This window comes from Dermochelys coriacea, chromosome 7 (genome assembly GCF_009764565.3).
Source record: "Dermochelys coriacea isolate rDerCor1 chromosome 7, rDerCor1.pri.v4, whole genome shotgun sequence".
NCBI classification, from domain to species: Eukaryota; Metazoa; Chordata; order Testudines; family Dermochelyidae; genus Dermochelys; species Dermochelys coriacea.
In genome coordinates this window covers 127,021,817-127,034,928 of record NC_050074.1, presented here as the reverse complement: position 1 = coordinate 127,034,928, position 13,112 = coordinate 127,021,817, and the positions used below count along the sequence as shown (strand labels likewise).

The 13,112-nt window shown below is 53.9% G+C and overlaps 1 protein-coding gene across 2 annotated transcripts; it reads left to right on the top strand.

Annotated features, from left to right (window-relative positions):
• Window positions 1-164: 164 nt before the first annotated feature.
• SLC25A28 (solute carrier family 25 member 28) lies at window positions 165-5,313 on the top strand. 2 transcript variants are annotated; one of them, XM_038411697.2, is made up of 4 exons: window positions 165-470; window positions 722-950; window positions 2,471-2,527; window positions 4,211-5,313. In XM_038411697.2, exons 1-4 carry the CDS (start codon window positions 180-182, stop codon window positions 4,726-4,728), a joined length of 1,095 nt encoding a protein of 364 aa, XP_038267625.2. In that variant the 5' UTR covers window positions 165-179; the 3' UTR covers window positions 4,729-5,313. The 2 variants fall into 2 exon arrangements, with proteins under 2 accessions (XP_038267625.2, XP_038267624.1); XM_038411696.2 differs by lacking the exon at window positions 165-470 and having other exon boundaries at window positions 755-891.
• The last annotated feature ends 7,799 nt before the right edge of the window (window positions 5,314-13,112 follow it).

Sequence of the window (13,112 nt, the reverse complement as noted above, 5' to 3'; positions counted from 1 at the left end):
CGATAGGCGGGCAGCCGGCGAGTCTGGCCAATAGAGGCCGCTGACGGGCGGGGCGGAAAGTGCAGCCGGCCAATAGGCCCTGAGGAGGCGTGGCAGGCTGAGCGGGAGCCTCCGGCTGGACGCGGCCCGTAGCTGATACGGCGGCTCCGGGAGCTGGATCGGAGGCCCCGGGCGGCACCATGGAGCTAGGGGCGGGCGCGGGGGCAGGGGCGGGCCCCGGGGGCGGGCCGCAGCCGGGCCGCATCCTGCTGCTGCTGGCCGGGGGCCACGGCTGGGCGCGGCGGGGCGGGGCGGAGGCCGCGCCCGCGCCCGGGCCCGGGGGCTCCGAGGCGGCGCGGAGGCCGGAGCCCGGCTCCGACCCTGACTACGAGGCGCTGCCGCAGGGCGCCGCCGTCTCCACCCACATGCTGGCCGGGGCCGTGGCGGGGGTGCTGGAGCACTGCGTGATGTACCCCATCGACTGCGTCAAGGTGAGGGGCCGCGCCGCGAGCGGGGGCTGCCCCGGGCATGGGGCTGGCTGGGCAGGGCCCGCTGGGCAGCGCCTCCCGCCTGAGGCTGGCCCGGGCCAGGCCCCTGCTGCCTGGCCCGGCGTCCCGCCTGGCGCTGCTGCCTGGGCTCTCCAGCCCGCCCCCGAGCGGCGTGGGGAGAGCTGCGGGCCAGGGCTGGGCTGTCCACAGAGTTGTGCCGTGCACGTAACACCCCTCTCTTGCTGCGCTTTCAGACGCGGATGCAGAGTTTGCAGCCGGAGCCTGCTGCCCGCTATCGGAACGTGCTCGAGGCCCTGTGGCGGATCGTCCAGACAGAGGGTTTCTGGAGGCCAATGCGGGGCATGAACATCACGGCCACTGGGGCCGGCCCTGCCCACGCTTTGTATTTCGCCTGCTATGAAAAGTTAAAAAAGACATTGAGTGATGTTATCCATGCTGGGGGCAATAGCCATGTGGCCAATGGTATTGATCCTTCCTGCACCGCTTCCCTGCACCACCAACCCCGAGGGGCTAGAGCAGCTGAGGGCCGCTCTGCTGGCTAGGGTGGTAAAGTCAAGGGCAGAGGTATCCCCAGAAGCCAGGTCTCTTGTGCTCCCTCAGGATGACTCAGTAGAGCTCAGACTGGTTGTCAGAGCTGTTTCTCTCCCCCTGCATAGGTGCCATCTCCCAAACACTGTGCCCTGACCTGCACCTGCATAGCTCTGCACCAGCTCTGCTGGACCTCTGTGTCCACTCCTCTGCACGGGCGGTAGAGCAGGCAAGGGCTGTGGGCATCAAGGGGAGAGCATGAGTGGCACTAGAGGTGCCTTGCTACTGTTTAGACCTATACATGGGGGCCAGATGCAGCAATGGAGAAAACAAATGTGCCCCAGCTAATGGGAGGGGAGCAGGGTGTGCGTGAGCCAGTTCTTTGGGAAGTCAGGCATAGGGGCCTGGGCTTGCTGTGTGGCTCTCCAAGGTACTGTAATGCCACCAATTTCCTCACCCAGCCCAGGGCAAGGTGTCCTCGGTGATGGTGGCCAATGGACAGGGAGACACAACTGGTAGCAGTGGCCGAGGCTGATACTTAGTGCGGTGGGCTTAAAGCATTAGACATGCTGCACTCAGGCTCGCCTGCTCAAGATGGAGCAGATGTCCTAAGCAATGTCCTCTCTCCAGTCATTAGCTAGCAGCCCATCTGTGCAGTGCTCTGGTTCCACATCACCCTTCCCTACCAATCCCAGTGCTGGGCAAGGGGAAGTGCTGTACTCATGCTTGAACCTATTCATAGACCTGTCTGAGATGTTCCCAGGTATCTGACTTTGAGGAACAGGTTAGTGGGGCTGGGAGCTGGCCAACACCTGCCCCTTGCTCACAGCAACACCTGTGGATGGGAGCTGCCTGCAGGACTCCCCCTCGTCTCTGAGCTGGGATTGACTGCAGCTTTGTGGGTAGGTAGAGTGGAGCAGGGTTCAGGATGCAGCCCTCAGAGTTCCCGTGCCTCATTCCCAGTGGTGCCTTTGACTTCCTCTGGCTCCCCACGTTGCTGTGCTTGAACAGATTTGAGACTTGTTGGACCTGCATTGGAGGGTGTATTTTACCCTGGTGGATACTGGGATTCAGTGGGATCTTGACTATGGAGTGGTTTCTCACTCTGGGACATGGTGAGGCATGGTCCTATGGGGTCCCTGTGAGTCTGTTTGCGTCTTCTCTCTAGTAGGTGCTGGGATTAAGTGAGGCCTAGTCGTCTCCATAAGGACCTGGCAGATTATTGCACTTCCCCTCAATTTGTGGGTTCTGAAGCTGGGGGTTGCTGGCATCTGGCCCTCCTTTTGGGCAGGATGTGGTGGCTGCATTAGGAATTTACCAATCTTCTCCTTTCTGGTAGTGGAGTCCTGGCAGTGGGTGTCTCCCTCTTCTCTGGCGAGGGGCTCTGGGGCTCAGTGGAGCCCCGGGTCTCTCGCCCTCTCCTCCCCTCACATGTGTCAGTTCTTGTTTTACAGGTGCAGCGGGGTGTGTAGCAACATTGCTCCATGATGCAGCTATGAACCCTGTGGAAGGTAATGATGACCCCATCCCCTCTGCAGGGGAGGCCCCATAGGCGGGGGTGAGGGTGTGTGGTGCTTCCTCTGTGTGGGAGCTGAATTCATCTCTGTGCTGTGCTCCTGTCTGTGGCACCAGGGGGCGCTCTTCTCATTCTGCTCTATCTAGGGAGAGTCCTGCAGAGAGCAACATCCCCTGCCTAGGGCCCAGGCCTGGATAGCTCAGTGGTATCCATTGAGGGAGTTGGATTAGCCAGAAGGTTCCTGTCTTAAAAAAAGGAGCCAGCCTCAGCCTGGGGAATCTAGTGGCAGAGAGTGAGGGAGCCAGCCCTTTCCCCCAAGGGACTTGTCATGAGGATCAGCAGAGAAAGCAGCAGCTCTAGCTAGTGAATCTGAATTCAGATTACCAGCGATCTGGGCTGTGGTGAGTGCAGTTCTCACCTGGGCCCACCTGTGCTGAGGCTGTCAGTTAGGGAGAGGGTGTGAGTGCTGGGAGATGCTGCTCTGTGGAAGCGGCCTTCCCTCAAGGTCCTGCATCCCCTTTGCAGCGTGTTCTAGGAGAGCCTTCGCAAGATACATGCTTGCAGCCAAATGCCTCTTGAGTCTGAGTGCACTGGCAAAGAGCTGAGCTTGCCCATTGCTTGGATGTTACTCCCCAAGAACATGCAGGTGCTTTTGGCATTTTGTAGATGACGTTCCCTCCCTGTGGTGAGGCTGACCCATATGCCCCACGCTAAGGTGTGCTCTGGCTCTTTCTGCAGGACCTGGGGTGTTAGGCCTGGTGTCCCGCCCAAATTTCAGCTCAGTTATTTGTGTTCTGTCTCCTGAATCTCCCTGCAATCGCAGTCAGAGAGTTGTTTCTGCTCTGCTGTGTAGAGCTGGAGTTAGGTTCTTGAACAGCTACTGTTTTCCACTTGGAAGTAATCTGGGCTGTGGCTGTAGATGAGCACATGTGTCTGCTGGCTGAATTACGTGGGGATATTCTGGGATGGAAGATGTTGTAGAAATGCAGGGATCTGCCCAGATGCTGAGATCCATCTGAGAGATGGAATGATGTTCTCTGACTGCCTCATAGGTCTGTAACAACAGCAGGAGGGATTGGTCTCTCCAAGGGAAGATCTAGATGCTTGGTGCTGAGCTCAGTGTGCAAATGCTGACTGAAACGAGGTGTAGCAGCCCTTGGGCGTGCAGCCGGGTACCAATATGGTGAGGTAGCTGGTACCCTGCAAAGAGCAGTTCTAGCTCAGTGGTTCTCAAACTTTTTTTACTGGTGACTGCTTTCACATAGCAAGCCTCTGCGTGCGACCCCCCTTATCAATTAAAAACACTTTTTTTTTTTTTTTTAATATATTTAACACCATTATAAATGCTGGAGGCAAAGTGGGGTTGGCGTGGAGGTTGACAGCTCACGACTCCCCCATGTAATAACCTTGCAACCCCCTGAGGGGTCCTGACCCCCAGTTTGAGAACCCCTGCTCTAGCTAGATTCCTGGCTGGGTGTGGGGATGCTGGGAGTTACAGATCTTGAGCCAGGCTTTTTCTGGTCTTAGTTGTCAGTGGTCTCTGAAGCCAGTGAGAATAGAAGCCAGGGAGCTCCCTAGCACTATACTCATCCTTTCTCTCTCTCTCTCTCGTTATCCCCTCGGTGGTTTGGCCACTGGACGCTGTCGTTGACTGCTTGCTACTGCCATCTGTCCCAAGTGGTCAAGCAGAGGATGCAGATGTACAACTCACCATACCAGCGGGTGACAGACTGTGTGCGGGCCGTATGGCGCAACGAAGGGGCTGGGGCCTTCTACCGCAGCTACACCACCCAGCTCACCATGAACGTCCCCTTCCAAGCCATCCACTTCATGACTTACGAATTTCTGCAGGAGCAGCTCAACCCTCAAAGACAGTATAACCCTGGCTCCCATGTGGTCTCAGGGGCCTGCGCGGGTGCTGTGGCCGCTGCTGCTACCACGCCATTGGACGTTTGCAAAACGCTGCTCAACACCCAGGAGTCCCTGGCCTTGAACTCCAACATCAGTGGACATATCACAGGCATGGCCAATGCCTTCAGGACGGTGTACCGAGTGGGCGGTGTGACCGCCTACTTCCGTGGGGTCCAGGCCCGGGTCATTTACCAGATGCCCTCCACAGCCATTGCTTGGTCTGTGTATGAGTTTTTCAAATACATCCTCACCAAGCGCCAGGAGGAGCGCCGGGCTGGGAAGTGAGTCAGAGCTTGGCCCTGCTCTGGGCGCACGTAATCTCCCCTCCCTGCCTCTGCCTCTCGGTGTCTCCCTTTGGTTTGGTTTGTGCGGGAGACGGGGAGCAGGAAAGCCCTTGGGTTCTAGCAAGGCCTTCTCTTTCCTGGGGCTGCTGCAGCTCTGCTCAGACAGCACAGCCTTCCCCTGTCTCCAGAACCCTCGAGTGATGTCATCCTGTAAGCTACATCCCAGGTTACCTGCCCTTGCACTTCCACTTAGGAGCTGTGTTCCTGCTCTTCCCCCTACCAAATCTCCTTGAACCTAAAGCTTTGTCTCTCTGGGGAGAACAAATACCATGACCGACCACTGGCAAGTCAAAGCTAAGGTGCTCAGGAAAGGTACTTGCCATTGCCTGGAGTACCAAGGGCTATTGGCTGGTTTCTGGCTGGGGGAAGTGTAAGCTTAGCCGCTGTCTAGCAGCACGCACATACAGATGCACACCTGACACCGACTGCCCTGTTGCCAGCTGGCAGGAAGGATTGCCCGGGAGGGGAGTTCGTAGGTTTGTGATTGTTCCTACTCTTGGCGCCTCCAATAAATAATTCTGCTTTATTGTCATGTCCCTTGTTACTGTTGTAAAGCCCAGCTCCTGGGGTCTGGCTTGGGGCCTTTCAGTAGCTCTCCAGCAAGTGTTATGCAGTTCTATAGGCTGCGGATGGAGCTCTCATCTTGCACGTTGGGGAGATGTAACTAACTCTGCTGAAAGCTCCCTGCTTGGAGCTGGGGGAGAGGCGGGAGAGAATGTGGCAGGCTGGTGGTCAGGCAGGGCTGTTAGCCAGCAGCCAGAGAGTTGAGAAATGGGCAGGGTGGTGGCGAATGAGGTGCAATGGGAAAACGGCAGTGGCTGGGAGGGAAAGCGGAGAAAGGGGGATCTGAGTGACAGCAAAGGAAGGGAGACTGGTCTGGCTGCTGATCCCTATTGGGAGAAGTGGGACCAGCCAGTGGTCAATGGGATGTATGCAGAGAAGCTCTGTCAAGGTATGGCCCTCAATATGGAATCATTCCAGAGCTCTAGGCAGGGGCTGGGTTCCTGCAGATTTGGGGAGTAAAGGGAGGAGATTCCTGGCTGCAATTGAGGGAGAAAGGAGTAGGTGTATGGGAAGGGCCTCTGCCTGCTAGTCAAGGAGGAGTGGGAGCCTTGGCTGCCCTCTGAGAAGGTGAGAGGGACCCTGGTAACAGGGGTGGGGATAGGTTATTTATTTCCAGCTGAGGGATGGGTTATTTGTTTCCAGCCCATGACCTGTTGCTCAGCAGCTGGTGTGGATCATGCTCAGGCGTGGGAGAGGCTGCAGGAGATTTGTCTGGGCTACAAGACTGACCTTCCGCCAGCTGCTCTGCGTGAATGTCTCTGTAGGGTGAGGTGTGGCTGAAATACAGGTGCTCTGAGGACAGTTCACCTGCACCAGGAAGGTCAGCAAAGAGCATGGGTGATATGGAGAGGGTGTGAATAAGAGCAGTGGGTGGCGTTTTGGGGGCTCTTGGCTTCATGCAGGCTAATGCTGGAGAGGACTGGAGCTACAGCCCATAGGGCAATTGCAGTGTTCTACAATGCTCCGGGGTGGGTGGGCTGCAGCTTCTTGCCCATGGGGAGATGAGCTAGTTGCTGGCCTTTGGCTGAGCCAATGTATGTAACACATCACCTCTGGGGCTGTCTCCTGTGCTGGCACAGACATGGACATAGGGCTGATCCAAAACCCACGGAAATAAATGGAAAGGCTTGAGTGGCTTTTGGGTCAGAGCCTCCTTGGTGAACAAGTCTCTTGCATCTTAACTTCACTGATACTCTGGGCCCTAAATACCTTCCTGCTGCCTTCTTGGTTCTGCATGCAGTGCCGGGAAGACGGCTGGCTCTGTTTGCCATGGGAACATAGGAATTGCTGTATTGGATCAGAGCAATAAGGGACCAATCCTAGGTACTTCTTGCACTGACATGCAGGGGTAGGCAAGCATGGGTTCTTCTGCCTGCAGGGAAAACTTCCTCATGAGCCCAGATAGGTTGGTTCTTGCCTGTGAATGACTGGATTGCTTGCCCCAATTCTTTTACTATAACTTCTGGATCTCTCGAACTATAAAATCCTTTTTTTAATCCTCCAAAGCTCTTAACCTCAATGGTCTCATGTAGCAGCAAGTTCCACTGGCCAATGGTGTGTTGCATGGAAAACGTATTTCTTTGGTCTGATCTTTTTTCTGTAAGCCTTGTGGCCTTACAGAGAATGGAGCTTGCTATTGACAACTGTTGGTGACTGGAGGGAAGAGCTGCTCAGAGCTCCTTCAGAACTCCAGGTGGCCAGGGACTCCTAGGGAAAGGTGCTCTCTGCTTGCCCATTGGAGAGCAGGGGGGAAGAGGCTGAACGGGCTGGCCTCATTTGCATTTCCTTCACGTGACCGTTTGGGCCACGTTGATTAACTGCCTCTAAGCTTTGCATTTGGGGCAATCCAATAGCATTGACCCTTTTGGGAAAAGAAGGGACAAAACACTGACCCAAAGGTTCCTGGAGTCACCCTGACCATGGCTGCAGTCAGGCCCAGTTGGGTAAGGGAGATTGGAAACGCTGGTGGCAAAGGGGAGAGGTGGAACGAAGGGGCAGGTGTTGTAATGTGCTGGTTTTAAGTTAAACTGATTTGTTTTAGAGAAGTGGATGTGGCTTGGCTGTAGCTGCTAGGGCAGAATAGGTGTGGTGAATGTTGCACTGCAGAGTGATGGTGTGTTTGAAGATAAAACCACAGTGTGTGGTGGGCTGCGTGCAGCCCTTCTCAGCCAGTAATTAAAGCTGAAGTTGTTTCAGATGAGTCATGGGGTAGAGTCCCATGAGCAGCATGGGCCTGGGAGAATCCTTGGCATTAGAGGATTGGGCCAAAAGAAATCTGATGATCAACAAGGACAAGTGCAGAGTCCTGCACTTAGGACGGAAGAATCCCATGCACCGCCACAGACTAGGGACCGAATGGCTAGGCAGCAGTTCTGCAGAAAAGGACCTAGGGGTTTTGGTGGACAAGAAGCTGGATATGAGTCAACAGTGTGCCCTTGTTGCCAAGAAGGCCAATGGCATTTTGGGCTGTATAAGTAGGAGCATTGCCAGCAGATGGAGGGACGTGATCATTCCCCTCTATTCGACGTTGGTGAGGCCTCATCTGGAGTATTGTGTCCAGTTTTGGGCCCCACACTACAAGAAGGATGTGGACAAATTGGAAAGTGTCCAGCGGAGGGCAACAAAAATGATTAGGGGACTGGAACACATGACTTATGAGGAGAGGCTGAGGGAACTGGGATAGTTTAGTCTGCAGAAGAGAAGAATGAGGGGGGATTTGATAGCTGCTTTCAACTACCTGAAAGGGGGTTCCAAAGAGGATGGATTTAGACTGTTCTCAGTGGTAGCAGATGACAGAATGAGGAGTAATGGTGTCAAGTTGCAGTGGGGGAGGTTTAGGTTGGAGATTAGGAAAAACTTTCACTAGGAGGGTGGTGAAACACTGGAATGCGTTACCTAGGGAGGTGGTGGAATCTCCTTCCTTAGAGGTTTTCAAGGTCAGGCGTGACAAAGCCCTGGCTGGGATGATTTAGTTGGGGTTGGTCCTGCTTTGAGCACGGGTGGACTAGATACCTCCTGAGGTCCCTTCCAACCGTGAACTTCTGTGATTCAGGACAATAAACTATGACTGGGGAGCAGTGGAGGAGGGAAGTGGTAGAAGACATCCGCCACTCATAAATGCTGGAGGAGGACTGAGGTTGGGACTATTGTTAAGGTACCCAGGGCATGGGGGAGTCTTAACACACGCACTTTGTTAATTACAGGTTTTCCCCAATTCACTCTGCTGTTCTGCTCCCACCTTGTGTGTCTCCTGCCCGCCTCCCCACCCTCACCCCCCAGTAAGGTTCTCTTTGTTTCAGATCTCTGGACTCGGTGCTGGTGAGTGGGGAAGGTGCCCAGGGTAGTATTGTTTGTTTGTTTTCCCTTTTTGTTGCCAACACCTCCTGGCAGAAGGGCTACACCCCTTTGCTGTGGACCTCTCTCTGTAAGTCCATTGTCAGCGCAGGGCGTAGGGTTTCAGAGGGAGGCTCTGCTTCCTTTTCACCATCTGGAAATGCAGGCTGCCTGTAGGAGCAGTGCTGGGCCAATGGAATCTGACAGCGTAACAACTGCTGCTTTTTTTTTTTTTATTAGGAGCCAGAAGCTGAGGTGAGGGACTTACAGAGCATTAGGCAGGAACTGCACAAATCTTTGGCCGCTCCACTTGGTGGAGGTCTCTGATTTCTAAGGATTGCTCCTGGGACCATCAGGTTCTGATCTGGAGTTTCTGTGCAGTGTGCCTCATTGGCTAATTTGGATCTGTTAGAGCTGTCCAAACCCAGACTGTTCGGCAGGGAGCTTATGGCAAAGCTCCAGGGCTGTTTATTTCAAACTGTGTGCATTGGCTGTCTGGTTTATCCCTCTCCTTCCCTCTTCATATGTTGCTTGTTGTGTCATTCTCTGCCAAGAATTCACAACCTGTCTCCCACTACATGTAGGTAGCACATGGCACGTCTGGGAGCTACCAGAACACCAATAACTGATCATTTTAAGATCTGATTCCTTGTGACTTGCGAGGGCCAGTAATGCTAGTGAGACCAGGACACATGCTTTCAAGACCAGTCAGGCCTTGGTCACAGGGTTTAGTCCTGGCCTTTCCACACGCTGCTCCCTCTGCCTTTCTCTGTTCACTTCAGAGGGGTTTCTGGAATTTACTCCCTGCTCTCTCAGCCCCAAACCTTCACAAATTGGCCTCTGAGATATGGCGACAGTCCATTGCCTCTTGCACTGGGGGGTGAATGAACTGGTGCAATGTGAGATGGTGCACTGCATCCACACAGCTCTCCCAACAGGCATGGCAGAGCCTGTGGCTTATTGCACATATCCCACAATGCCCTGCAGGGGTCCCTGGAGGCAAGGCAGCTAGCCCACATTGCCACACACAAGATGACTCCCTGGAGGAAGTACTTAGCATCTATGGTATCTAATGTCTATTAACATCTATTCACAATTTTAGCTTGTTCCAATGGATTATTTGAATGGGTCTGTCCTGTACAGACTGTGACAGAGAGATAATATGCTGTAATATCCTGAACAGACCTTATGTAAGTGAGAGAAACTTTAATTTAAGGACATTAAACCTTCTAGGATTAGCATTGATGCCTTTGGGGTCCATTATATTTTTAAATGTGCAATCGGGTACATGCTATTGTGGCATTGTACGTGCCTTCTCTCATACTGTACTTCCTCCCTTAGCAACCCTATGAAGCCAGTCCCCTGGACAGAGATGCATGTACTGGTTCAAACAGGCTTCTCCAGGGTGTGTGCGTGCACGCACGCACGCACACACACAGGATTTTTGCATAAATAGCCTGGTTTTAAACTGGCTCAGGGCCTTATTTCTGATCCATGGACCAGGGTCCTGTCCATTTACTGGAAGGCCCAGTCCTTAGGGTACAGTTGGAAGAACTGGGCCCACTGAGGTGCTTGTTCTGAATTGGAGCTGTGATGAATTTGTGACCACAAAGAACCACGATTTGTCTACCCTGATGACCAGCCAAGGAAGGATGGTCCCGGTTCTCCGCAGCCCTCCAGCACATTGGCAGAGGGTCCAGCAGATGGGGAGAGTCTTGGGGCCAATGCCCTGGAGGAAAGCAGGAGCGAGGCTGATGAAGGCTGCAGCCTGTTCCATCCAGGCCAAGCACCCCGCTGCAACTGGAGCATTGCACAACCCAACGGCTGGAGCAGGAGAGGGTGCCTGGAACTCCAGCAGCTTGCAGGCCAGGAAAGGCAGCATCACTATGAGAGAGAAGAGAAGGAGAAACCAGCACAAGAACATAACATAAGAGCATCAGAACGGCCAGGCTGGGTCAGCCCAAAGGTCCATCTAGCCCAGTGTCCTCTCTTCTGACAGTGGCCAATGCCAGGTGCCCCAGAGGGAATGAACAGAACAGGGAATCACCAAGGGATCCATCCCCTGTGTCATGGAGTCCCCGGGCGATGCTCTGGAGCTGCTCCCCATGACGCCAGCCAGGACTCTGGGGAAATCTCCTCTCTGGGAGCAGCCTGTCTGCAGGACACACAGCTTCCTGGGTCTAACCTCGGAGCATTCAGCATCCCCTGCCCTCTGTGCGCTTCCCACAGCCAGTCCGCCCAGGCGGGGTCCTGGGGAAGCCAGAGGGTCCTGCCCCCCAACTCCGCAGTCAGACGGGACTCTCAGCCAGCCAATAAAACAGAAGGTTTATTAGATGACAGGAACATGGTCTAACACAGAGCTTGTAAGTGCAGAGAACAGGACCCCTCAGCTGAGTCCATTTTGGGGGGCAGTGAGCCAGACAAACACATCTGCACTTCACTCCATCTCCCCAGCCAGCCCCAAACTGAAACTCTCTCCAGCCCCTCCTCCTCTGGGCTTTGTCCCTTTCCCGGGCCAGGAGGTCACTGGATTCCTTTGTTCTCCAGCCCTTTAGCTCTCACCTTGCAGGGGGGAAGGGCCAGGCCATCAGTTGCCAGGAAACAGGGTTCAGAGTAGCAGCCATGTTAGTCTGTATTCGCAAAAAGAAAAGGAGTACCCGTGGCACCTTAGAGACTAACAAATTTATTAGAGCATAAGCTTTCGTGAGCTACAGCTCACTTCAGCTCACGAAAGCTTATGCTCTAATAAATTTGTTAGTCTCTAAGGTGCCACGGGTACTCCTTTTCTTTTTGAGGAAACAGGGTGTTGGCCATTCTCTGTGTCCAGATCCCTGCACACACCTGCCCTCTAGAGCTCTGCAACGATCATACACCCTTATCCCACCCCCTAGATACTTAAGAACTGCATAGGGGAAACTGAGGCACCCCCACAATATTCAGAGGAAACATTGAGAACAGTCCCGCTTCGTCACACCCTGTTGCCCGTTCCCAGCTTCTGACAAACAGAGGCTATCCCTATTCATACCTCACAGGGATGTTGTGAAAATAAATTCATTAATATCTGAAGTATTCAGATACTATAGTGTGAGTACTAACTTTGGGGTGAGTGAGTTTGTTTGGCTATTGGTTTTTTTCTTTCAGGTTATTTCAGTTACAGGGTCAATTGGGATTGTGTGTTTGGGGACAGTCTGAGCCATTGTTCCCTTGATCAGCCTTGTGATCATCCTCCCCCTGTGTGATTAATGAGGGGGTAGGGCTGACCTAGGAGGGAAGGCCTTAAAAGCCAGAGCCTAAGCGACCAAGGGAAGCTAGAGAGAGGGATTTTGTAGGAGGGAGTCATAACATTATTTTTATGCTTAGGAACGGCTGCATCACCAATGCCAACACTGCTCCTGTCTCCTCCACCTGCACCTGTGTCCAGACAGGTTTCAGAGTAGCAGCCATGTTAGTCTGTATTCGCAAAAAGAAAAGGAGTACTTGTGGCACCTTAGACTAACAAATTTATTTGAGCGTAAGCTTTCGTGAGCTACAGCTCACTTCATCGGATGCATCCGATGAAGTGAGCTGTAGCTCACGAAAGCTTATGCTCAAATAAATTTTAGTTTCTAAGGTGCCACAAATACTCCTTTTCTTTTTGTATCCAGACAGAGAACCTAACCATGGATGTCTCTACCCAGATCCTGGTGTGGATTTGCAGAGGCTGGGCTCTGCATTTCCCACTCTCAGAAAGCCAGGCTGGGGGGACCATCCAGTGTGTAAGGTGCCTGCTGGTGAAAGGAAGCAGGTGGGAGAGCTACAGGAGGAGGTGGCTAGACTGAGGAGCATCCATGCCCACAAGGAATTCATTGACAGTTTTCATATGGAGGCTTCCATGGCTGAGGACGCTATCCAGCTACGGAGGACTGTGCACACTACCGGGAGAGGAGGATATGGCTCTGTCACAGGGAGGACACTGGCTGCTGGTGACTTCCGGCAGCAGGCTGTGCCCCATCCCGACTCCCAACCCACCCACCATGGTGATGGAAAACCGATATGCTGCCCTGGCAACGAGTGATGAGGAATCCCCCCAAAGGTGGAGGAGGAGAAGCCATGTACCCCCAAGGCTGGGAGGATCACAGCCATCATTCCCAAGAGGAAAAGTAGGGTGGGGTGATTGGAGCCTCTCTTCCGAGGGGGACGGAGGCACCCATCTGTCGCCCTGACATGGCATCCTGGGAGGTATGCTGCCTGCCAGGGGCCTGTATCTAAGACGTTATGAATCATAGAATCATAGAATATCAGGGTTGGAAGGGACCCCAGAAGGTCATCTAGTCCAACCCCCTGCTCAAAGCATGGAGCATGGAGTTATGGAGGGATTGTCGAGGATCATCCGTCCCCCTGATTGCTACCCCATGCTATTCATCCATGTGGGCACTAATGATACTACGA